Source organism: Rhipicephalus microplus, chromosome 7, assembly GCF_043290135.1.
Source record: "Rhipicephalus microplus isolate Deutch F79 chromosome 7, USDA_Rmic, whole genome shotgun sequence".
Taxonomy (NCBI): Eukaryota; Metazoa; Arthropoda; class Arachnida; order Ixodida; family Ixodidae; genus Rhipicephalus; species Rhipicephalus microplus.
The window spans coordinates 120,279,765-120,306,943 of NC_134706.1; the positions used below are offsets into that span (position 1 = coordinate 120,279,765).

The window sequence follows — 27,179 nt, forward strand, 5'->3', positions numbered from 1 at the left end:
ACTCTCTCTAGACGGAAAGCTATTGTCTTTGGACGACAAGTGCAGTTGAAAATGCAGATATGGAGCCAATTTTTCGCTTTCCAAAATAAACGCACTCGTACTTGTGTGTCAGACCTCAGCGTGACCTTTCGCAAACGTCTGTCTCAAAATTCGCCCATAATAGGGCCAAATGGCATGCCCATTTCATACGTCGCACGTCTGCCCTATTACCGTAAAGTTCGCACTTGTGTTGAGGAAAGTTCCGTCACGACACGAAGTGCTTAACAGTTAATGGACTAGGGAGTGCCTGTGCCTTAAGTAGGCTCCCCACCCCCTCGGCTTTATTTCAATGACTGGTGGATCATACATTCGCTTGCTAATCTCATGAGCATAGTGGTTTGGGCTAGTTGGTAGGTCACGAAGATTGTTATAGCGTGAGCTGAGAACGACGACAAAGAAACAATACGACAAGCACTAACTTCCAGATAAGTTTATTGTGCAGAGTACGAAGACATATGAAGGAGACAGTGAACCACGTGAAAGAAACCCATGCGACAAAAATCGGCAATGCAAAGATGAGTAAGGCAAAAACTAGAAAAACCAAGAAAGAATTTTAAGGAAACGACACAGAAAGCTTTGTTTGACATGGTAATTATGTTTATGCTCAAAAGTTTTGTTGAAAATTTATTCCCACGTTCAATATTTTGTGCAAACTGTGTATTTTGCTTCATGTGTTGAATTATCGTATGTGCATTTTTTATCACTTTGAATGTGGTGGTTAGGTTATTGCAAAGCGTATTTATTTTCCCTTGCTTGTTTCTCTTGCTTGGACCTTAGTCCAAGTTTGGCGTACATTCAGTCCCGCTACTCTGGCTCCTCGCCACTTTCTTTGATTCCGCTTTCGCGGTCAACTATTCTAGCTACCAGAGGTGTGTATGACCACAAGGCCATACTTATTCATTGTTCAGTTATTAATTATGAACGTTGCTCGTCGGGATAAAGATGCATCACTTTTTGTCAATGCAGATGCATTTACAAAAAATTGTGTTTTAGCTGAACACCAACATATACCATATAAGTTCTTTTGTATCAATGTAAAGTAAGCGCTAAACTCCAGTAAGGAGGCGTTTTAGCTCCGTGTTATACCGATTCCCCTGACTGTGGGATCAAATATGTTCCTATGTATTTTTCTGGCTTCAAGTTTTCGTTATTGTACCTACGGAAACCGCAAAAAAACAGGAGACAAATAACAAAAACATTGGTGGCATATCTGGCTGTTTCTTTGGCAACAATCACCAAGAGACGATAGTCATGTTTGTTGAGAAAGAGGATAAAACGTTTATTTGACGTTTTCTGCAAAAAAAAAAACTGAATAGGTGCTTCGTGAGAAATGAACGCCATCTAGCAGTAATTTGAAGAAACGAAGTTTTTCTGGACAGCGAAGTAACTGTTAGGTAGCAGCACCAGGCAGTTTTAGTGAAACATCCAAAACATTCCTCTTTTTGGTCACAGCGTCGCATTCCCAGCACCTCATATTAAGTCCTGTGGTCATTTTAATTACGTATCTATGCAATTTAGAAAGCAACACTCAACCTGATGACCTCATACTGATATTGCACAAAACTATGCGTAGTATTGCTGTTGTGTTTGACAATATCAGCCCGCATGAACACTAAAATCACATCGAGACCCCCGCAGGGGCGCCTGCGCAAGCAGGCGTTTGGTGTGTAGCGCACCACGGACCCGAGCTAACGGGGGGGGGGGGGGGTTTCGACTCCCTCCCACGCCTTGCCGTGCGTGGCTTTGCCGTGTCCGGGGAAAAGGGGATCCTGGGGGTTGAGCAGACGCTGGGTGATTGGACCGTTAAGGCCCCCCGGCAGAGGCAACACACCTCTTTGGCCCCGGCTTCACGTAGACGGCAAACCTGGGCTGACCCACCCAGGGGAAATCGGCAGTCGCCTTTTCCTATCTCTCTCTCCTTACATCTTCGCCTTTATCTCTTACTATTGATCTGTCCTGTCTTCTACTCTCTCCCGTTTACTTCCAAACTTCCTGGCGGCTAGGGTTAACCCTGTGCAAATAGCCTACCTTGGTCTAGGCGCATTGGGTTATAGTGGCGTTGTACGGCTGGCGTCCGCAGTTTTCAGCATCTGTAAACTTGTAGCGTCCCCTCGTTGGGCTGCGTGGTGGGTGGCCGCCAACGCTGCTGAACAAAAATAAGAAAGGCATGCATAGAGCATTCCCCCTACTGTCTGATCGTACCGGCTTAAAGCGGGTACGCACCGATGATATAAAATTTTTCAACCAGCCAAAAGAAACATATCCTCACTTTCATGTTATCCACTGTGAAAAAACTGAAAAGCAAGCCAGGACCGTCTCTCCTTTCCTAGTTTCTAGATGTCTCACCGAAACTCTTGGCACAGGATACAAGGTAACCAAAATGGCTAGTGGAGACCTTCTGCTCGAAATCCGCGACAAAGAACAATTCGAATAGCTAGACCGTCTTTCAGATTTCGGTGGCATACCAATAACCATAACACCACATAGATCAATGAACACAACTCGCGGAGAGGTATCTGACATGGACATAATTGACTTGGCTGAGACTGAACTTTTGGAGGGGTGGAAGAGCCAAAATGTCACTAATGTACAGAGAATCATCATCAGAAGAGATAATAAGGAAACACCGACAAAACACTTAATACTCACGTTGGCATCCAGTAAACTACCGGAATCTATTCAAACAGGGTACACGAAGACATCTATCAGGCCGTACATACCAAACCCTCGTCGTTGCTTCCAATGCCAGAGGTATGGCCATGGCTCTAAAACCTGTCGTGGTCGCCAGACTTGTGCACAATGTGGAGTCCTAGGCCACGTGTCTGAGAACTGCAAACAACCGCCACACTGTGTAGACTGCGAAGGAAACCATGCCACATATTCACGTTCCTGCACATACTGAAAAATAGAAATAATTACATTGAAGATGAAGGAGAACATTACATTTAAGGAAGCACGGCGAAGAGTCGCTCCAATCTATGGATCTACATACGCTGATGCGGCGCGTCAAAGGGCACCGCCGCACCAGCCCTCGCCACACCTTCGGCCCGTGCATACCGAGCCGGTGGTTGTGGCACCTGCCCCCAAGGCGGCTGTAGCCCAGGCTACACCGCCTACTCCCAAACAGACCGGAGACTCCAGAGTCCTCGGGTCTCAAGGCCTCACCTCACCAGGCGAGGCCCGAAATTCGTACTAACAGCCCGAACGTGCGGGTATCCAGTGCCTCCGAGGAGGCAATGGATACATCGGTACCCTTGGTGCCGAAAGAGCGGCGTGGCTCCTTGGAGCGCGTCAAGAAAACAAAAAAAAGCAGATAACAGGGCCTGGTGATGGCCCTGTTAAGTGAACTCAAACTCCCTGTCTAAACAGTTACTCGCTTTTCGTACACACAGCACTATTTTACATTCATCATGAACACTCAAATTATACAATAGAACGTGAGGGGCCTTCTCAGAAACCTTGAGACATCCAAGAACTCTTACACGAACACTCACCAAAAGTGCTGTGTGTACAAGAAACACACCTTAATTCAAAACACACAAATTTTCTTCGTAAATACGTTATTTTCCGAAAGGACCGTGTTGATGCCATGACATCATCCGGAGGTGTTGCCATCATAGTGAATCAAGGAATTGCATGCACACACTTACAACTCCAAACATCCCTTGAGGCAGTGGCTGTTCGAGCAGTTCTTTTTGATAAACTGATCACAATCTGCACTATTTACATTTCTCCTAGCTATCAGCTGCAAAAACGTGATTTACACTCTCTAATTGATGAACTTCCGGAGCCTTATGTTCTCCTTTGAGACTTTAATGCGCATAGCAGGCTATGGGGTGACTCTCGGTATGACGCGCGAGGTCGACTGATCGAACAGTTCCTTCTCTCGTCGAGCGCGTGTCTCCTGAATCGAAAAGAACCAACCTATTACAATCTCGCTAATAACACCTACTCCTCCATAGACCTAAGCATAGCATCTCCATCTCTTGTGCCTCTACTCCCGTGGAATGTCATCAGTAATCTGTACGGAAGTGACCACTTCCCCGTAGTTTGGAGCACAACTACAATAACTGAGTGCCCACCACGTGTTCCCAAGTGGCTCATAAATAGAGCCGACTGGGAACAGTTTTCTACCTCGCTCGTCTAGGTTGGAATGACATATGTACTTTGAACATTGATGTTGCTGTCAACTACTTCACAGCCTTTTTGATTGATGCTGCAACAAAATGCATCCTACAAACAAATGGACACCCTGGAAAACGGCGTGTGCCATGGTGGAACTCTGAATGCCGAAACGCGCGCAAACAGCAAAACAGAGCTTGGAGGCTGCTTCGGAACTCACCGACAGCCGAAAATCTCGACACTTTCAAGAAAATAGTCTCAAGGCAGGAGAACGCGTCGGCAGGCCAGAAGGGAAAGCTGGCAGAAGTTTTTGTCAGGGATCATTTCATACACACTGGAGGCTAAAGTCTGGAACATGGTTGGTAGGATAGCAGGAAAACAAGTACACACACTTCCACTCGTAAACACTCAGGGTGATACCTTGGAAGATCAGGCAAACTTCCTCGGTGCACACTTCGAACAGGTGTCCAGCTCATCCCACTATACTGACACTTTCCAAAAATACAGAACAAGAATAGAAAAGCAGAAACTCGAACACAAAGGCACTAGATACGAGGCATATAACCAAGCTTTCAGTCTAGCTGAGCTGCGAACGTCTCTAAACTCCTGCAGTACTTCTGCCCCAGGTTCTGACCGTGTGGTGTATGAAATGTTAAAAAACCTACCAATCGAAACACGAAAAACCTTACTTTGTTTGTACAATGCTATCTGGTTTTCTGGCACTATCCCTACCTCCTGGAAAGAGGCTAATATTATTCCCATTTTGAAAGAGGGCAAGGACCCTTATTTACCTTCGAGTTATAGGCCTATTGCACTTACAAGCTGCTTGTGCAAAGTCTTCGAAAAACTGATAAACTGCCGACTTGTACATATCCTTGAAACAAACAATTTGCTCGACCCATTTCAGTGCGGCTTCCGAGAAAGTAGATCCACCACAGACCACCTTGTTCGTATTGAGGCACAGATCAGGGACGCCTTCATCCATAAACAATGTTTTCTCTCTGTATTCCTTGATATCGAAAAGGCTTGTGATACAACATGGTGCTTTGAAATTCTAAGAGACCTGTCCCACCTTGGCGTGCGCGGAAGAATGTTTCACATAATCGAAAATTACCTGTCAAACCGGACATTCCATGTCCGAGTGGGCGCGGTTCATTCCCAATTATTTGTCCAGGAAACAGGCGTGCCACAAGGTGGTGTACTTAGCTGCACACTTTTTCTCATGAAAATGAATTCCTTGCGCTTGTCCATTCCTCGCAATATGTTTTATTGTACATATGTCGATGACGTCCAGCTTGGCTTTAGATCTTGCAATCTGGCAATGTGTGAGCGGCAGGTTCAGTTAGGTTTAAACAAGGTCTCCAAATGGGCAGAGGAAAACGGATTCCGACTGAACCCACAAAAAGAACGTGTGTCTTGTTCTCCCGAAAGAGAGGCATGCACTCGGAACCCGACATTGAACTGAACGGTCAACGTCTGTCTGTTGATGCAGAGCATAAATTCTTAGGTTTAATCTTGGACAACAAGTTGACCGTCGTACCGCCCATCAAGTATCTAGAAACAAAATGTTTAAAATCCATGAATGTTTTAAAAGTGTTGTCACGTACTAGGTGGGGTAGTGACAGGCAATGTCTCATGAACCTATATAGAAGCCTCATTCGCACCCGCTTAGATTATGGGGCCGTTGTTTATCAGTCTGCGACTCAAAGTGCTTTGAAGATGCTGGACCCCGTGCACCATTTGGGCATCCGCCTTTCTACGGGTGCTTTTCGCACCAGCCCCGTAGAAAGCCTTTATGTTGAGTCAAATGAGTGGTCGCTTCATCTGCAGAGAACTTACATGTCCTTTGTTTATTTCCTTAAGGTAAAAGCAGACAAGAAGCACCCCTCATACTCTACTATTAATGATTTGTCGAGCTCAATTTTGTTTCAAAACAGGCCTTTGATGAGGCAGCCCTTCTCAATTCGCCTAAGGAGTCTAGCTGAGGAAACTGGAGTCTCACTTGAACACAGTTTAATGGCTCCTGTAGCATACCCGCCACCGTGACAATGGCAGACTATAGACTGCGATGTGTTTTTTCTAGAAGTTACAAAACATGCGCCTATTGCCCATATTCAAACACACTTCCTGGAACTTCAACACAAATACACACGTCCTGAGTTCTTTACAGATGCCTCCAAGTCTAACTCCTCTGTGTCCTACGCTGCTGTCGGCCCATCCTTTTCGGATGCTGGCCCTCTACATCCAGACACAAGTATATTCACAGCGGAAGCTTATGCGATACTTGTGGCGGCTAAACACATCAAGCAATTACAAATACAAAAAGCATTAATTTACACGGACTCCCTCAGTGTGGTAACGGCTCTGCACACTTTTAAAAAACACAAAAACCCAGTCCTTGTCTCACTTTACTCCATTTTGTGCACACTCTACACACTCAAACAACATGTTGTAGTGTGCTGGGTGCCAGGGCACCGTGAGATTCAAGGCAACGTGAGGGCGGATCAGCTCGCTGCATACGTCCACAAAAGCACTGCCCCTACACCCATATCAATCCCGGCCCTTGATCTTAAGCCGTCTCTCAAACGAAACCTCAGGGTATAGTGGCAGAGCAAGTGGGATACACACACACAAAACAAACTACTCGTTATTAGGCCACACCTTGGTCATTGGCTGCCCGTATCGAAATCGCGTCATACAGATATAATACTAACGAGACTCAGGATAGGACACACATACGCGACACACACTTATCTTTTGTCTGGTGACGATCCACCATTGTGTGACAAATGTGGTGAAACATTAACAGTCCTTCACATACTAATCCAGTGCAAACACTTAGAAACTCTAAGAAAACAACATTTTCCATTACCCTACCGACAACATATACCTTTACACCCTGCAAAGTTCGTCGGTAGGGAACCGCTTTTTAGTCATAAATCATTGTTAGAGTTTTTAAAAGAAATTCATAGTTTTCATATCATATACCCGGGCATTCCGTAGCACGACCTCTCCAGAGAGGTTTTTGCTGCGGTGGCTACACAAGAAAGCACTTGCCTCACGGCCCTTTGTACGCAAGGGTATGAACGAGTGAGGCACTTGTGCTAATGCCATACATATCCACCATCGTCTTTTATTATCACCAACTCTTGTCGTCTATTCACACCACACGCACCTTTCACGGCATGGTCATGATTTTATTACTTGTATGTTCTTACCCGCCTTATCGCGAGGAATTTTATGGCTCTTATACAGCCGCTTATCACAATCATTGTCCATATTTTTAGTAAGATGAACTGGCGCTCTTTGGCCGTGAAATGGCTTTTGCGCCACAAAACATCAAACATCATCATCATCACCACCACATCAAGACGGCTGGTCGCTTTGGCAGGCGTTAACCGTTCGCCATTCTACTCAATTGGCGGACAGAAGTAGAAAGCCCGACGGACATTGCCGCGTTTTTATCGCAGTGGTTGGCCTTCTTTAAGGCAGGCTTCGTCATTAGCTCGTTCGCGGTGTGATTTTTGTTGCCGCGGCTTTAAGTGAGGCCCATGAGACGGCTTCATGCTCCCGCATAGTCGAGTAACTCATACTCTAAATCATTAACACTGTTTTCTAGGCGTTTCTCAAGAAATACTAACGTCTTTAAAACAATTAGTGGATAGTGCTCGACTTGATGTTCGGTCAGTTAGTTTTTTTTGTTTTTCACTGTAAGCAAGTTTGTTATGGAATGCAGACTGGCTACCAATACCAAACTTCAACATTATGTGTTCGGCTGATGACCCACTAGTCGCGGTATCAAATCTCTGGCGCAGCGGCGTGCATTTTCAATGCAGGCAACAATGCTTGATCACGATGGTGATGAAAACTTTATTTCTCTCTAAAAAAGGGGACAGCCCCAGAGGTCGGTAACATTGCTTAGAGGAGGTTAGCGGGTATCCCTTGGAACACCACGGCCTCCAATACACGTGAGATTACCCGGCTTTGCTGTGCCATGGCGGTGGTATGCAGAAGGGACTCCCGCGTATCTTTTGTGTGAGAAGCGTCCGCGTACTGTGGGCACATCCATGCCAAGTGTTTGAGGGTTGACGATTGTCAGCAGTATCTACTGCATGGTGTCACGGGGTGTGAGTACACCTTGCTATAAAGCCAAGGGTTGAGAGAAACACCCTTCTAATGTTGGCGCCGCTGGACGGCATCACGTCGGTGGATGTCTTTATGAGCTGGAAGGTAGTGGAGACGGCCTAGCCAGTTGTGCTGTAGAATGTATATGTAAGTAACCGAAGCAGTTTTTTGTAGGCCTGGAAGGGCGAAGAACGGGAAGTGCGAGGCGAAAGGAATTTCACCCGGCAGTGTAAATCTCGGGCGAGAGTTTGTACCGGCGCATTTCCACTAAGATTCATGGGCTCGGGCACACTTAAGAAGTGAGGTGAGGCAGGTGGGGTGTGATGCTATATGATTATGACTGTGCAGAAATACAGCCCACGTCAAAATTTCGAATGGTGAGTAGGAAATTACGATTACCTTGGTTGTTGGGTCGGTCATTGCCAAAAGAATGGCAGCCACTTTGGCATCTGCCCCGCCGTGGTGGCCTAGTGGCTAAGGTACTCGGCTGCTGATCCGCAGGTCGCGGGATGGAATCCCGGTTGCGGTGGCTGTTTTTTTTATGGCAGTGTAAGTGTTGTAGGCCTGTGGGCTCAGATTTGAGTAGACGTTGAAGAACCCAGGTGGTCAAACTTTCCGGAGTCCTCCACTACGGCATCTATCATAATCATAAGGTGGTTTTGGGATGTTAAGCCCCACATATAAATCTCGCATCTCTTTGGCAACTGTTATAACTGTGGAGGGAACTACAGTCTATACAACGGCTCTACAACCATGGTGGGGGGCCCGGGAGACACCCACTATTCTTGTTCGATGTGGGTGTCGAGAAGCTTGTGTCTAGGTGACATCGGTACAATTTGAGCAACTTTTCTGTAGTTGACGTGAACAGTCAGCCCCGGGGTACACTTGGTGTTCAAGGTGAATGTGCTTGGGTAATAGATGAATACGAAGGCTGAATCGATGATCTGTTGGTACGTCTTGGTAAGTGGTGGCCACTTATGTGGGATTGAGTCCCGTTCGGTGCAATACAACATGTTCCGCGTGCGTGAATAAGAACCGCTGGTACTAGGGTGTAGGAGTAGCTTCGATAAGCTAACTGACCATGTTTCACACCCCAAGGGCCATAGAGATGGAAGTAGAAGTAAATATCAGATGTCCTAATGCGGTCTTTATGCCTTGCGAAGCAGAAAAATGGAGCAATCGAGTTCAGTGTGCGCAAAGCACAAGTAGAAAGGCACGCAAGTGATGCGCGTGCAGGCCAATGCCTGAACCAGGAGGAGGTTGGATTAGCGCATACCTGCGTGCGGTTATTAGCAACCCGCTTGAGAAGGCGACCGATCTGCATGGTGGAGTTGCCACCATTGACTCATAGAAGGGTGAGTCAGAATGGTGACTAAAGAATTGTGGAGTTGCCACCATTGACTCATAGGTGGAATCCTAAGATGCTCATGGAGCTTTTTAGGGGATTTGCATTCCCTGCACTTGGGCCCCGCCACGGTGGTCGAGTGGCTAAAGTACTCGGCTGCTTACTCGCAGGTCGCGGGTTCGCATCCCAGCTGCGGCGGCTGCACTTCCGAAGGAGGCAGAAATGTTGTAGGCCCATGTGCTCAGATTTGGGTGCTCGTTAAATAAACCCAGGTGGTCAAAATTTCAGGAGCCCTCCACGACGGCGTCTCTTATAATCATACGGTGGTTTCAAACCGTTAAGCCCCACATAACTATTTATCTATCTATCCCTGCAATTGGAGATACAAAGAGGACTGCTTTGTTTTGCGTTCCTGTGGTGTGATGAAATTGTATTTAGATTTGATTGCCGAGCAGGAGAGGCCTATCGTATAGATAGCTGCCCACGTGGTCGATGGCTGTGTGTACGGTTTATTTGATTTTACTATCGCTACCCCTTGTAATCCACAAGGTGAGGTTATTGACGTAGTGTGTATTGCAGATTCTGCAGTTCAGTTAGAAGTTTCGGAAATTCTAACGTTCACCTTTGAAGAGTTGGGATGGCACGGAGCCTTAGGGTTGTGCACGGTTGCCGGGGGTGGTGGTAGAAAGCTCTGTCACTGGTGAGATGTTGCATTTTGCGATTGCTTAGGAAACCTCTCACGTATGCATACGTCCTCTTCTCCACTCCCAAAACTGGTGAATTATGCAGGATGGCAGAGTGCTCTAGAATATCAAAAGCTTTGGAAACAGCAAGACCAATAATGACTTCGATGTCCAGAGTGCGATTGTAGAGCACCTGGCGTTTAAGTAGGAGCTTGATATCCGGTACCACCTGGTGTACACAGAAGCGGAACATGGCATCGAGAAGTACATGATGATCTTCCAATGAGGAGATAAGACGGGTCTGGAGAACATGCTCTGTTTGCTTACAGTGGATGTGAGAGAGATAGGACGCAAGTTGGCTAGTGTGGGGATTTTCCCCAGTTTGGTAATCAGGATGACGTTGGAAAGTTTTCAGCTCTGAGAAATGGTGAATTGCTCCCAACGTTGCTGCATATGGTCCGTGCGGGCTTCCATAAAAGATTCGTTCAGGTTGCGGTGCATGCGATTGAGGGATCAATCTGGGCCAGCTGCAGAACCGTCGTGAGAATGTTAAGCTCGTCCCACGCTTCTGCTGTAGTCAAGGGAGCATCAAGGGGTGGGTTATGAACCCCGTCATATGCAGGAAGACAGATGACGGGTCCAAAATGGATGCAGTCGTTAATGAACTCTTCACATAAAGAAGCGGAATAGCTGAAAAATTCATAAAAAATACGTTCAAACTGATATTTAGCTGGCCGTTTATCACTATCAGGATCAAGCAAATGACGCAGGAGCGGCCATGCGTTCTTAGAATTAGGAAACTTATCCATTCGGGAATAGATCTTGTTTCAGCTCTGATTGGTGAGTTCTATGACATAGTTTTCAGTGTTTGTGTGCTTTCGTGCCAACCAGGGGCGGATGTCTTAATCCGAATTTCGGGCCTGCAGCAGGGTATCAAGTTCCCGTTTTCGCGCCCAAAGTTTGGCGTAGTATCTGTCAAAGCTAGGTACCGACTCCTCAGTTTCGACATTCATTGTGGCATCAGTGACGTGCTGGAGGAGGGTAGCTGAACATAAGGAATATATCAGTAATACGCTGCGAGGTTCTAGATGCCTGGCGTTTGGTGCGAAAGCGGTCCCAGTCAGTCAGGCTGGATGAACGAAGACGCTCACGTGTAGGTTCCTAGATAACTGCTTCCAGAACATAATAGCCACTGCCGAAAGTTTCTTGTGCATTGCACTAGGTGGCATTTACTCCAGGTCTTACGATGGCGGAATCCGTTGTGGTGTCACGCTGAACTACTACCCCTCTACCCATGGAATGTGCTGCGTTCGTAAGAAGATTCAGGTGTAGCGAGTGCCACTATTTCTATAGAGAACGGCCTTCAAGAAAGGTGTAGTGGCAACCTACATATTTTCCTAAAATTAACTACTAGAGGTAACTTTGGCGTTGCGATTTCAGCCACCATGAGAATGATGCGTAGTACACAGATTCGCCTAGCCTTCGTACTTGAGAGCGGCGAATCGCACTTGTGGCTTTGCTCATTGCTGGTTTCAGTTTCATTTTGAAAAAAACAACGAATCTTTTTCAATTACGTGACCCGATTCAACTTGAAAAGCCTAAAAGAATATTGTAAACAAGAGCAATTGCTCAACTTTGTTGAATTTTTTGTAAGAAAGCAGCTCCAAGCAGCACGAACACACATATAGCCAGTAGCAGGCCAGAAGTACAATGATAAGAAAAATCTGTGTACTACCCATCATTCCTATGCTTGTTGAAGCCCCGTTCGTTGCAGCTCCCTCAGACACTAGCGCCATAGTTCTCTCTAGTGTATATTAGGAAACTCAATGGTGACCTATAATGGGTGCAGAGGGTTGAAGTCCCCCACTATGTTATGCGGGTGGTGGTAGCCTAGATGTGGAACACAGAGAAATGAAGGACCGAATTAGACCTGACAATCCTTGGGAGGGTTTTAGACGTTGAGCACAATAAGACAGTGATCAGGTTCACGAGAAGGGAGGGGCAAAACTTCTAGATCAGAGAAATTAGAGCCAATATTATGAGAGATCACATTCGTTTTTCGTTTCACTAGAGTTGCTACTCCAGAGTTGGCGCGTCCTAACGTGTATGTCTTGTATCCAGGTGATTGAGCATGCTTGCCACCCTCTTCAATCGCTGTGATTTCTGGACAATCGTGTAAAGCAAGAAACTGCTGGAGCACACTACGCCGACGTGCGAAGCCGCGACAGTTCCACTGCAAGATTGTGGCTTTACGCAAGTGGCCCGCAATTATTAGGATGAGATTTTGTGCTTCTTACGACCGGAGAATAAGCGGGGACTAGGGCAGCTTTATGAGCTTTACACCGAGCGTCTAATAAAATACCCAACGAGTCGAGTTGCTGGGTGAACGGCGCTGTGAGTGTTTGAAACCATTTCGCCATAGTGACTTCCAGAGCCACCAAAAGTTGGTCTGTGCATGTTTCATTGATGCTCAGAGCCGACTTGAAGTACTCAATTTGGACCTGCGTGTCACCGGTTGTGTCCCGCCCACCTCATTGGCCTATCGTTTTGTGCCTGTGCCTTCCAACGGGTCAGTGGTAATAGTGACGGATGTGGGTTCTTCTATTATGCAAGGTTGATGTGAAAAAGCACCGCTACATTTGCACTGTTCTGTTGTTGTAACTCTGTGCACAAGCTGTGAACTACCGCAGTAAGGTGAGTAATGAACTACCAAAATGTCGTGTTCTTTATTCTTTATTCAAAGGTTACCCCGCATTGCCCAAAGGCGTTACAAAGGTGTTGGTAGTTCCTCCCTGCATACACACCGGCACCGCCACATGAGTTTCTGAAACTGCATATTCACGCGGCTTCCTTGTCGGTAGACCTAGTGGAGTAGTAGCAGGTATGGACATCCTCGATCTGAACGATGCCCGTAATGACTTGTGGGAAGAAATTGCCCCTAGGTGTGAGAATGAAGAAGAGCAGTCACAATCTGTATGCGCTTGGGTACTACTAGACTGACGATGGTCCCAGTACTCGAGCTTTTATGGGGACCCACCGTTGAGTCGCTTGATCTTGTTGCTTGAAGACTTCTTCTTGCCTGAGAGGCTCCCATTGGAGCTGCTTTATGATATACGGGGACCTGCAGATTTCCGTACAATGGCTGTACTTTGTGATATGCTGTTTTCCGCAATGGTGGCACGTCAGGCCCTAATCGTGATCTCTGGGTGAGTCGGGGATGGCGCAGCCTCGGCACTTCACCCTTGTACTGGAACACACGTCAGCTCTGTTGTCCAGTTCACTGCACCAGTAACACATTTCGAACTTCTTGTGCAGGTTACAATGGTTACGGGCACTGCAGAAGTAGATCTACGTGCTGACACGGAGTTTCTCGAAAGTCAACAGCATAGCAGTGGTGTTCTGCAGACGCGAAAGTCAATGATGGAAAAGCTTCGAAGGTCTTATAATTCTTCTTGGAAGCCTTGGCAATCTAGGCCGAAGTCAACACCTCCTACCCAACCACGTCCTTGACTTTTTTCGGGTGCACAGTACACCGAAATTTCGTATTTGCGGGTTTTAATCACCAATTCTTTAAGTCACAGTACCCGTGTGGCTTGACGGCCGGAGTGCATTAGGCGAACGTGTTTTGTTTCGGATTTACTTGAATGAGGTCTTTGCCGTGAATTCAGGCCTTGGGAAAGTATGCTGCTGTACAAACCACTTTGAATAGTTGAAAGTTGGCAACCGTGGAGGATAGGAGTCCTTTCCTGGGGCGGACGATCAGCTAGAGAGCATCGCTGAGCAGCCGAGGTTGCTTTAAAGCCACTAGGTAGAGGACTAGTCACCGCCCACGTTGGCCTAGTGTGAGCGAACGATCATTAACTCCGGTATCATTATTTGTGGCATTGAACGACAGTCGTCCATCCTGAGTGTCACAAGCCGGGAGGGGGGGGGGTTCTTTTGATGTGCGGGCTTCACAACTCTTGTTGACTTGCACAAGCCATTCGCTGGCTTCAGATTCATTCGGGATTATTTCTGTGCCCACGACGATCCCCTTCACGACACAACGGCAGCGCGCGAGCGTAATCCAAGTTCATGGAAGTGGGTGGCGAGGCCGCGTCATGAGATTAGGAGCGCAAGACAGCGCGCTAAGCTTGATTAGCTGTGGGCATGGTGGAACGGAAAACCTGCTGAATATGTTTGAAATGGGTCGACCTACACCAAAGAAGGTGTGCGAAATATCCTGGAGACATCGGGAATGTGCTGGTATTGGTGCGAATTCACTAAAATTAAAATTTCCGGGAGGCGCGTGGAAACGTATGGAGCCCATGTGAAGCACGACCTGCTCGGCTATCAGACTGTGGCACCCCGAAAATGTTTGAGGCCGGTATGCTTAGATTTAGGCGCAGGTTAAAGAAGACCAAGTGGTAAATATTGCCGGAGCCCTCCACTATGGCGTCTCTCGTAATCATAGTTCTTTTAAGGCGTTCTATCCCATAGTGATTATTACTTCAATATTGTACTCATTTTTTAGTAATTTCTCATATTGAGGTACTTTTAAACTGGAGTGGGGACTCCTTTCTGCTTTGGTTAAATGTTCACGAAAATATTTTTACGGTAAGCTTTGTGTGTCAACTCAACCAACCTGCAAAAATGCCTTCTTTTAAAAACAAACAAAGGGATAAAGTACCCATAATTTTACAAATATATACTTCTGCTTTCAAACAGGTTTACAAGCAATATTACGAGCCCAACAAACACCTCAGCGGATTTGCTCTAGTTCCTGTCATGAACAGGCCGGTGTCTCGTGGTTTCGTGAAACTGAAGAGTGCTGACCCTTTCGACAAGCCCATCATCGACCCGAAGTACTTGACGGTACCTATAGACGTAGCTGCGGCAGTGGAAGGTACGTTTTTTTTAATTTGATAGTGCCATTGCAAGTAATCAACCAGTGTGCAATCAAGTTTTGTGTATAGACTTTGAACGAAGAGTTCTTGATTGCACTGCTTTCATGGTGATGTCATTTTCATCTGATCTTTCTATAATGACTACCGAGACATCCACAATCATATTCTTCCCTAAGGCAGCAAAAGTGTAGTCAGCTGTGATTATTTAGTATGCTTAGCTTGGATGTTTTTATGACTATTTTTTACACCAGCTGCATTTTAACTTTATTGCTTTATTTTTGCTCTACTGATCTGCGTATGACATCGTCTTTTTATTTGTTAGAAATAATGATATTGTAGTGCTATTTCCACAATATTTTACAGCGAACACTGTGTATTGCTATATAAAACTAAAAACCATTCACCATGACAAACGAGAAATGTCTCCATTGGCTGCTCCATATGTTACGCCATTGTCTACGTCACTTCCAAGCGCGCGCCTTTGCGGGAACGTCTCCATTGACGTTTTTCATTCCTTCGTTGCCTTGCCGCTGAGCCCACGCGCAGTTGTGTCAACGTAGTGTGCTCTAAAATAAAAAAAAATCAAAAATAAGGCAGCATTGTTACTTTTTATTCGGTGGACCTCAACTCAACAGCAGTACATAAGAATGGGGAGAGGGAGAAATAAATGTAGCAGGAAGAGAATAAATACTGGGTGGGAAAGGTGGTAATGCGGCCTCACGCTGTCCGCGTGCGCGCCTACGTTCCTTCTCAGTTAAGGAAAGCCGGTCGACAGGCAAACAAGGCATGCAAACAAACATCTCATGATGGGCTCACGGGTGCGTAAAAGTTTGGTGTGTAGGGAAGGTTAAACTTACAAACGCCCAGGCAGCATACAACTTATGAAGAATAGAGCCGAAAGCTCTTTGAGAGAGTTTATGTTCGCGGGACTGAAGCAGCAGTGCGGGCACAAGAACAGGTCCAGGTGGCGAAGCGCAAGTATAAAGAGCGCACTGAAAATCCGGCACTCCTCCAAACCGAATGAAAGGGCAATGGCAAGCCGAGAAAACGGCATGGTGGGCGGAGTACCTTAAACCTGGCGATGGCAGGAGCGCGTTTGCAAGAACGAACCCCCACTTTTGGCTGCCACTTCTTGAGCAGCTCTGGGACTTTTCTTGCTATGTCTGCTACCAACGGTGGCCGCAATTTTTTATTTCGCTGTTTAACCAAACGTACGAAGCGCTTGGGTGTGTATTTTTTCACAGTACAATATGTCTCAGGCCTGGGTCGTAACAACCATCGCAGGAGTGTGCTCTTATCTATGAAAACTGATTAGGTTATCAGCTGTGATGCTCCTCAACGTACCTACATAACATGCGCAAGCAAAAGTGAATGCCGTGGTCGTACTGCATTCTGTAAACAAATATTCTTCGTCGATGTTCCCGGACAATCTACCGAGCATTCGTCCTGAGGAAAACTTACAAGTTATCTGCTTGTATGTATTCTTGCACATGAAACGTTGTATTCAAAAGTAACGTTGTTGAATGCTAAACAGTTTTTATTGTTCCATTGAGTAGCATTATTAGGGTTAACATCCGTCGTCAGTGAGGAGGTCCACTGTAGCTCACGGTTGTAGGATGCAGGAGAACAACCACTAAGTGTGGTGCGCAAGCGGCAACCTCACTTGCGTAATGGCTGAGGTTGTTCTGTAGTGTGTCAAGCAGTTTTTTTTTCAATAGCTTCATGAATGTGACGAGATATTCGGACGAGAATTGTGACGATATCTCCTGGTGCGTTATTGACCGAAAATTGAAGCCACCACATGGTCAGCGACCCTCAAGGCATTCAGTGAATGTTCGACTGAATATGTTACAAAACTAGCAACCCCAGCACGCACGAAAATTGTTATAAGTGGTATAAGTACTCTCTTCAAAGACGCGAAAGGTTAGTTGAATCTGATTGGGGTTACTTCACATCACTTTCGATGCTCTTGGAGGTTGCTTTTGCTAACATTCGCTAGAAAGATTTGAAAGCACCCCGTGATTTACATTAGGAAAATTCTCATACATTGACAGAAATCATAGAACTCTAAACGACTTATCATGACGTTGGTAGGTGTACCTTAAAAACCACTTATCTCAGAAATATCGCTGCAACTTTATTAAAACGAATGACAGAAATTAGAATATATATTCATGGAACAGGCATCAGTGGCCGGGAAAAACAGGCTGTTCATGTGTACTTCAGACTCCGCAGTTAAAGGAAGTATCAGTTTCAACAGGATTCACATTGATGAGCTGAACGACCATATTTTTGCAGAACGTTTCAAGGCCGACAGAATAGAGCACACCTGAGACAAAACGACCGCTGAACCACAGTAACGAACTTTGTACATATAAACAGCGAGTTAAGTAAATAGGCATACATTCGCCATGTCTCTTAAGAGCGCAAGTCTTGTTTTTCGTACGATGCAGTGTCTACTCCATCTCTTGCTCTTAGTTAATAAAACATTGGAAACTAAAGAACACGTGTTATAGGTTGATGTTGAACGCCAAGTCTACACTACATGGGCTCGTGTGAAAAATATAAATGCGACAATCGAAAATCTCGTAGGAGCCGAGACAATGAATTACCACTGAAGCATATCTGACCGTTGCACGAGAGACAGACGGGACAAATAGCTGCACAAGCTAGTAGTTTTGCAAATGTCACCGGTTTAAGTATTATTGTTAAATAGCGTTGTTTCAATTCCCCATGTGTGTGGCGAAATTTCAAACAACTGCGTTATTTAACGAAAAACCTGCACCATGCGAGCTGTCAAATCTCTAAAGGAAACTTCAAAACACGTATCTCTAATTTCAGCGCAAGTGAGCAAGTTCGCGATTTCGAATTTTTATATTTTTCTTCTTCATTACAATAGCCGCAAGGAAATGGCACTACCTCAGACTGTTTCTCATATGAGGCTACTAAATTCATGGGAGATGTCTGACAGCAGCATATGGCGTGACGTTCGATACGCCAGTTTTTTCGAGTGTATCATATTGAACACCATACCTTCAAGCAGGTGCACAGCTTTTTGAAGAAACCTTACAGCGCAACGTATCTGTGACGCAAACAGCTTTAGAATGTAATGACGGTGGTTTAGTTCTACTGCAAACGTGTTCCACAATGGCGTTCTTCAACCACTTCCCCGTCTCTCGTGACCACACACAAGTCCTGATGCTGCCGGTTGACAGCGAGGTCACCTGATGAACCGAGGACACGTGATGAGTGGGCGTGATCTTATCGAAATGATCTACTACAGTCCCAAAGCTTCTCGAAAACTGCAGGCGTGGTTTGCGCTGAGAATTGTGTAGTGTATTGGGGCGATAACAAAGATTGATGAATAGAACCTGGCATTGCCGCCAACTGAAAAAGACATCGTCGCGATGCTTTAACTAAAGATGAAGGTACAACAATTATGCAAGAAGGTACAATGAATAAATTACGATACAGCAATAATAAAAAGACACTGTTTCAGTTAACGCGCATGAAACGGCTTGAGGCTTGCGACATGGACGACTTCAGGTCGTAATCGACGTCGTTGAGAGTTCATGATGCCGTCGGGGACAACCTCGTAATCAAGTGGGCCGAGATGTCGAACGACTATCAATACGTCGACGTGGGCACTGAGTCCACATCGACGTATTGGCGTCCACACCCAAACACGTTCACCGGGCTGGCATTCCATGAAGCGTCGTAGAAGATTGTAATGGCAGCTGTCGGTCATCTGTTCATTCTTAATGCGGAGATGCGCGAGTTGTCAGGCTTCTTCGGCTCGTTGAAGGTACTAACTCACATCGAGGTTTTCTTCGTCGGTGACGTTGGGTAACATGGCATCGAGCGTCGTTGCCGGGCTCCTTCCGTAGACCAATTTGCATGGAGATATCTGCGTCGTCTCCTGCACCGTCGTGTTGTATGCGAAGGTCACGTACAGAAGAATGGTGTCCCACGTCTTGTGTTCGACATCGACGTACATTGCCAGCATCTCTGCGATCGTCTTTGTAGAAAACAGATTGGAGATGGAGCTCGGAGGCGAGGAAGAAGTAGCCAGGTGCACGCTCTGCATAATTTTTTTATTTTCCTGTTCTGTCCACAATAAACCGAAGACGTGTCGGTTCTGTGGTCTCTCTGGTCTTTCTGAAACATGGTGCCGTGACCAGGAGGATCTGAAGACAGACGCACACACTTCAACCCATTCGCAACAACGGGTCGAAGAACGAAGCAGTGGCGTCTGGCTCAAGGACGAACCGTCGAGAGAAGGACCACGACCGACGACTGTTGGCGACGCACATAAACAGGCAAGAGCTCTTTCAACACGTTTCAAGCATAAATAAACAGGTCCTATTGAAGAAGCGGAAGACGTTTCAAGCAAATGTGACGACGCTTACGAGCGAAATCGATAAGAAGATAGAAGAAGACGCCGATCGAGCGCAACTTATGACGCTTCTGAACCAGATGAAGAGCGTATCATAGACGCTAAGACAAGATAACGAACAGATAGAACCGTTCATTGAAGAAGACGACGCGGAGGCAAAATTTGAAAGAGTTTTGCATTATGAGATGAAGATCGTCGCAGCACCGACAAAAATAGAAGAGCACTTACGCAAGTTAGAACAAGCGACGCAACTGACAAGAATATTCACAGAACAGGCGAGCTCAGTGCAAGGTACGAACCAAATCTCGGAGACGCAAGAGCTTGTTAAGTTGCCACGCCTTGAAATGATCAAGTTTGATGGGAAAAAAACAGCATGGCCAAGGTTTTGGCACCAGTTCGAGACATCGGTGCATAACAGAGTGAACATGCCGAAGAATCAAAAATTTAATTATCTTCTGGCGTCTCTGAGCAGGGTGGGCTGCGTCCCTCATAGAAGATTTGCAGTTTTCTGATCAGAATTACGAGCATGCAGTCACTCTTCTGAAAGAAATCTTCGGACGAGAAGATAATTTGAGAGAGACCTACATAAAAGAGCTTGCAAATTTGGAAGCAGTGAAGAGTCCTAAAGATGTAGATGGGTTGGAGAAACTCTTCCAATAGTTGCATTGCAGTCATTAGGAGTGGAAATGGGTAGTTACGCCACAGTGATAACTCCTGTTGTAAAATCTGCGCTACCGGTAATATGAGGATTGAGATGAAGATGAAGGATTTAAAGAAAGGTGACAACAGACCAGCAACTACGGAATCAGACTCAGTGTCAAGAGACAGCACGAGCTTTTTGAAAGAAAGTATGAAGTTTTTAAACATATATATACGCAGCATAGAAGAAACTCGAGAGGAAAAATACGACGTTACCCAGTCACAGCACAGTATGAGGCGGACTAGAACATCTGCGCTTCAAAGCACCTCGATGAAAAAATGCATCTTCTGTGAGATGACTGGACACTACACGGAAGATTGCAGAAGAAGCATTAGTATGCAACAGAAGAAATAAGCCTTGCAACAGGAACAAAGGTGCTTCAGATGCACCAGACTTCACCACATGGCCAAGATATGTCACGCTAGCGTACGCTGCAAAACATGCAAGAGAAGGCACGCGACATCCATGTGTCGACCACGTACGCCTGCAGGAAAGTCAGCACAGCAGCAAAGCGGCAATGATGATGAGCGAGTGCGTAAAAGCGCGCAACCTGACCGGTTAGACACCAGCAAGTCCTGCAACATGCACGCACAGAAGTCTGATGAACACAAGTGCATACTACTGCAGACAGCTTTTTCGTAGACGGAGGGAGAAGACAGTGGGTGCTACGCACGGATTCTGCTGGACAACGGGAGTCAGAGGACATTCATCCTCAAAAGATTGTCAAGAAAACTAGCGTGCAAGGTAAAAAGATCCGACAGGATTACTGTAGGATCATTTGGAGGAGGAGAGATGGAACTAGACATGAAAGTCGTCGAAGTCAGCGTGAGGAAGGATCCCATCTCGGAGCCATTCATGATTGAGGCACTGGAGATAGATGTTATATCCTGTGACGTGCTACCATTGCCACCGTTGACAATACACGAAAGAGCAAGATCGATGGGAATTTGTTTGGCTGATGACAACGAGAAGACGGACAAAGAAAGAAAAAAATATGGAAACTTCTATATTAATTGGAGCAGGTTATTACTGGACCGTAGTCACTGGTCGCATTCTCGAGATCCATCCAAAAGTAATGGCAATAGAAACAATATTGGGATGGACGGTTCAAGGTCCTGTAGGACTTCATTGTGCGCCGATGAAATCATCTACGGTTATGGTATTCAAGGTCAGTGCCAAGTCGGACACGACTGTGGATGAACTGCAGCGATTCTGGGACTTGGAAAACATGGGCATCAAGGAGGAACCAGCAACAAAGATGAGTGATGAACAAGTGCTAGAGTACGTCCGACAAACAATGGAGTTCAAGGCAGGAAGGTACCAAGTACGGCTACTATGGAAGGAAAACGTGACATTGGACGACAACAACCCATTGCAGAGAAGACTTATCCAGGTGACCAACAGTGAATTACGGTGGATCAAGAATGAAAAACAAAGGCCTGATTATGACATCACACAAGAATCGGACAGTGATGACAACAAAGACAAAGAAAAGACAGTGGCATGCTTAACTACCACCACGAGTGAAGAAAAGATAATTGATGTGAGCAGATTTGAATCATACAAGAAAGCGTTACGAGTTACCGCGTGGGTGATGCGTTATATAAAAAACCGACGAAAAGAAAGGAAAACAAGTTCGCTGACGGGAGAAAAATTGGACAAGGCAGAGTTTGTGCTGATAAAGCAGGAGCAGAAAACGCTACAAAATGCAGTGACACGAATATATGACAACATGAATCTGTACGGCACGAACATCTTCGAAGATGATCAAGAGTAAAAGAGGACATCTTCGAAGAGGACATCTTCGAAGATGTCCTGAGAGTAAAAGGGAGGCTTCAGTGGAGTGATTTGAGCTTTTATGAGAAGCATCCTATTATTTTACCAAGAGAAAGTCACTTTTCAGAACTCCTAGTTCTGAACGCGCATCAAGTAACAATGCACGGTGGCGTTGCGGCAACATTGACACATCTAAGAACGAAGTTTTGGATTCTGCGTGCCCGACAGATGGTGAAATATGTGATAAAGAAATGCATCACATGTGGGAGATTCAATTCTAGACCAATGGCACAAGAAATTACACCACTACCAGCTGACAGGATAACACAGACGAGGCCATTCGACACAGTTTGTATAGACTTTGCTGGACCGCTAAATGCTCGCGAGGAGAAAGGCGAAAAAGTTACAAAGTTTTGCATTGTGATATTTACGTGTGCAGTAACAAGAGCCATACAACTGGAGTTGGTTGAGAGGATGTCATCAGAAGCGTTTATAAAAGCATTCCGAAGATTCGTAGCTAGAAGAGGATTGTGTACAACTATTTACAGTGATAATGCAGGAGCATTCAAGAAATCTGAGAAAGAGATGAACAAGATATTAAAGATGGAAGATGAAAGGGTTCAAGAGTATACCAGTAACCTGAAAATAAAATGGAAGTTTATTGTAGAGTTAGCTCTATGGTGGGGAGGATTTTATGAAAGACTGATCAGAAGCTTTAAGACATCCATGGCAAAAACTATAGGTGCTCGACTTTTGGATGAAGAAGAACTACGGACTGTGGTTGTTGAAGCAGAAGGTGTACTTAACAACCGGCCTCTTACTTATGTGTATGACGATCCTAACGAGCCACAACCCATCACACCGGCGGACTTTATAGGAGGCAGGCAAGCAATGAACAAGCAGGAAGAAAACAGACTCGGAGAATACAGTTTGCTGAATTACTGGAGTGCAAGAAAACGGGCAATGATAACATGGTGGACCAGATAAAAAAAGGAGTACCTGAGGGAGCTTAAGTGTGCCAGAAGAAAAACAGAGCGTCACACAAATGTACAAGAAGGAGATGTACTTCTGCTTGGAGAAGCGCGAAAAAGAACTCGGTGGAAACTCTGCAAGGTCGAAAAGATTTTCCCAGGCAAGGACGGACTAGTGAGAACATCCTTGCTTCGTACACCTAAGGAAAATTAGTCAAGAGGCCAACTCAACTACTGTATTCGCTCGAAGGTTGCTTCGGTTGAATCTGGCCGGCGGGAAGATGTAGAAAACAGATTGAAAATGGAGCTCGGAGGCGAGGAAGAAGAAGTAACCAGGTGAATGCTCTGCATATTTTTTTATTATCCTGTTCTGTCAACAATAAACCGAAGACGTATCGGTTCTGTGGTCTCTCTGGTCCTTATGAAACAGTCTTGTTTAGCCGCTCGGTGAGGCCGTTGGTCTGTGGGTAGTTCGCTGTCGTCTGGTGGTGGTTTTTCTGGCTGTACGCCAAAATCCCTTGAGTTAGGTCAGCAGTAAATGCCTTTCCTCTGTCGGTGCTGAGGACCTCCGGGGCACCGTGACGTAAGACGATATTTTCGACGAAGAATTTAGCTACCTCGGATGCACTGCCTTTGGGCAGGGCTTTTGTCTCGGCGTGGTGGGTGAGGTAGTCGGTAGCTACCGTGATCCACTTGTTTCCGAAAGCCGACGTCAAAAACGGCCCCAGTAGGTCTATACCAGTCTGCAGGAATGGTCAGCGAGGCGGTTAAATTGGCTGCAGAAGTTCCGCTGGCCTAGTCGGTGGTGTCTTGCGTCACTGACAGTCCCGGCATGTCCTCACATAACGAGTGACGTCGGTGGTAAGACGTGGCCAGTAGTACCTTTCTTGTATCCTCGCGAGCGTGCGGGAAACACCGAGGTGCCCTGCCGTCGGATCATCGTGCAGGGCCTGCAGAAGTTCTGGCCGCAGAGCTGAAGGCACCACAAGTAAGTACTGGGCTCGGAGTGGTGAGAAGTTTATTTTCTCAAGAAGATCGTTTTGCAGAAAGAATGACGGGCGTGATCTTATGAAAAATATCTACTACAGTACCCAAGCTTCTCGAAAACTGCAGGCGCGGTTTGCGCTGAGAATTGTGTAGTGTATTTGGGTGATAACAAAGCTGGAGGAGTGGAACGTGGCAATATAACCCCCTGCCGCCGGTAGCGCCATCTCGGCGCCTAATGGAGAGTAGGATCATAGGCGGAGATGTATGGTTTCTGACGGCACACGTGGGCGACGTCAGTGGCGGGTGCGGACGACCACGACTGACTGTCATACGAAGCGATCCCATATTGACGCAAGGTAGGCTGGCAATTATTCGCAACTTTCAAGACCTATTGGTAGTGCGACTATACATCCAAGATGGCAGTCATTGAGATGATCGCCCCGAAAGAGACGATAGCTGAGAGTACACTTTGGGCGAAGACTTCAATTCTTCGCACTTCGGTGGCCCTTGGATGTGTGTTTAAAGTGGTAAAGTTCTAAGGTACTATATTGAGTAAGAAAAATGTCAAGTACCCTAATGGGAAGACAAATATGCGCAAAGTTGTAAATATCGCCCACACGTACGCCCTTCACAATGCTGGCTGTACGTAATCGCGCGCAACGCTGCACAATTCGCTGCATGTGTGAAGGTCATGGAAGCACTTCGCACACGCCTCAGATGTGTAAGGATGCGATAAGCACTTTCAAACCAGTTCATTCATTCTGTTTTAGAAGCGGAACGCATCGAGTAGGCGAACTAAATGCGAGAACTGCAAACCTATACGTTGCTGTAATTGTGCAGAAAAAGGGTGCTACATACATTCACGGGCCTTGTCTTTGTTATTCGCCTGCTAAATTTAGCCCCTTTAACCCCTGATGGCTTTTTGGGACGCTAATGTGAACGGTACACCCGATTTTTCTCCCGGTGTATATAGGCTGTGAGCATCAAGACTTGCGGTGAAATCTGTCGGCCTTTTCTTTTTGATATTTTCCCTTTAACTTGAGAAACTCGAAGTGTTGCGCTAATATCTAGGCCGGTAATATGGTTGAAAAAACACCACAAACGCGTGAGAACAAGCAGTGGCGTCGGCTGTTTGAAGCAGGTTCAAAATTTCAATCATATCAACAGAGCTTCCGGCCGCCACTGCTCAGCAGCGCCATGGTTCCTGTAAGTTGCGAATAGTGACCAGCTTCTGAGGAGGACAGCGGAGTAGTTCTGTCAGCGCGTGCTGTAGTGTTCGTTCTTTTCGGCCTTTTGGACCGAAAGTAAACTCCCTGTTTTATGCTTGCGTCCATGCGTCCTTGGGACATTTTCTGGTGGAAGTGCCGGGTTCGGTAGCTGCTGCGGTCCCTGGAGAACACCGCTGGCGCTAGCCTATCGAGTAGCTCAGCCAAGCTTACCCCTGTGCACGTACATTCCAGTCGTCGTCTCCGGGAACTCGAGGCACTGCATGGTTTGCTGCCTGAACAACAGAGGACTATGACACAAACGCGCCCTAACGTCACCACGCTAGCACCAGCGCACCTGGTTGTCAACCAACCCAAGACGCCGATGACATTTCACGGAGCTGCTTTTGAAGATGCCGACGACTGGCTTGAGCATTTTGACCAGGCCGTCGTCACGAACGATTGGACCCCAGAGCGTTAGCTACACTATGTGTACTGCTTTCTCGAGGACTCACTAAGGCTTTGCTAGGACATAAGCGCACATCCGACAAAAGTACTACTGGCCACAGCTGTATTCGTCCGTTCAGCGCTACGTCCAAACCTACCGTGACTGTCAGAGGCATAAGGTTTCACCAATAAAGCCCGCCGGCTACCTCCAGCCATTAGATCCACCTCCAGCACAATTTCAGCACGTGGGAATAGATCTGCTTGGTCCATTCTCTACGTCATCCTCAGAAAATAAGTGTATAATGGTCGCAACTGACTATCTGACTCGCTATGGAGAAATCAAAGCTGTTCCTAAGGAAACTGCAATTGAAGTCGCCAGACTCTTCCTCCACGACATTCTTTTGCATCATGGGGCACCTGCTCTTCTCATAAGCAATCGTGGAGCAGCATTTACGGCACAGTTATTGCAAAAGAGTGCCAAGCTGACGCATACCAACCACCAGAAAACAGCTTATCATCCCCAAACGAACGGCTTCACAGAGCAGTTTAACAAAACACTGGCCGACATGCTCCCCTTGCATGTTAATATAGAGTACGAAACGTTGGAATAAATTTTGCCGTACGTCACGTTTAGTTATAATACCATTGTGCAGAAGACTACAGACCTGACACCAATCGAGCTTGTTTATGGCCATCGCGTCGCTACACCGCTAGACGCTATGGTCCCCGTAGACCAGGACACCAGTGCAAATGACAGCGATGACGACTTAGTTCAGAAAGCCGAGAAAGCCCGCCAGCTTGCACAAACTCGCATTCACAAGCAGCAAGATATCGACACTCGTCGTTACAACTAAGGCCGAAGGAACGTGGTGACTATGTATGGGTGTGGACACTAGTTTGACATCGTGGGCTATTGGAGAAGCTATTGCGGTTCTATTTCAACCACACGAAGTTGTGCACTGCCTCAGCAAAATGAATTACGAGGTATTTCTCCAAAGCTCCGATACCAGTTTATTCCCATGACGTTCATGTTCAGAAGTAATCCACGTAGTGTGGATGAAATCATACCACGCCTGCGAGCTATGAGCACTTTCATTTTTATTATCTACAACAGCACGGGGTTACTTTTGTTTTAGTTGACGTGACCATCTGTTTCCATGACCATCTTCAGCAACTTACCCAACCTACCGGGAAGGTCGCTCTTGGAATGGGGAATTGATTTAAGGTAGGCTGGTAACTATAGTGGCCAGCCTTCGAGAAGGAGAACGAAGCTGTTCTGTGTGCGCGTTCTTTGGTGTACTTTCTTTTTGGCCTTTTGGACCGAAAGTTAACGCCCTGTTTTGTGCCTGCGTCCCTGCGTCCTTGTGAAAATATGTGATCTCAGTAAGCCGGCATAAAACCTTGTAAGACCCCGATTAGCGAGATAGGAGCTTCAGAGACAACGCCGCCGAGGTGTTCTAGTGATTAAGGTACTCGACTGCTGACATGCAGGTCGCG

At 46.3% G+C, this 27,179-nt stretch overlaps 1 protein-coding gene across 3 annotated transcripts in view; it reads left to right on the forward strand.

Moving 5' to 3' along the window:
* Window positions 1-27,179, forward strand: part of LOC119179092 (alcohol dehydrogenase [acceptor]) — a 111,725-nt gene that overhangs the window by 66,750 nt on the left and 17,796 nt on the right. For all 3 annotated transcript variants that reach the window (XM_075869610.1, XM_075869609.1, XM_075869611.1), the window contains one exon: window positions 15,022-15,199. In XM_075869610.1, the coding sequence (XP_075725725.1) occupies window positions 15,022-15,199 (178 nt within the window). The remainder of the gene's footprint in view (window positions 1-15,021; window positions 15,200-27,179) is intronic.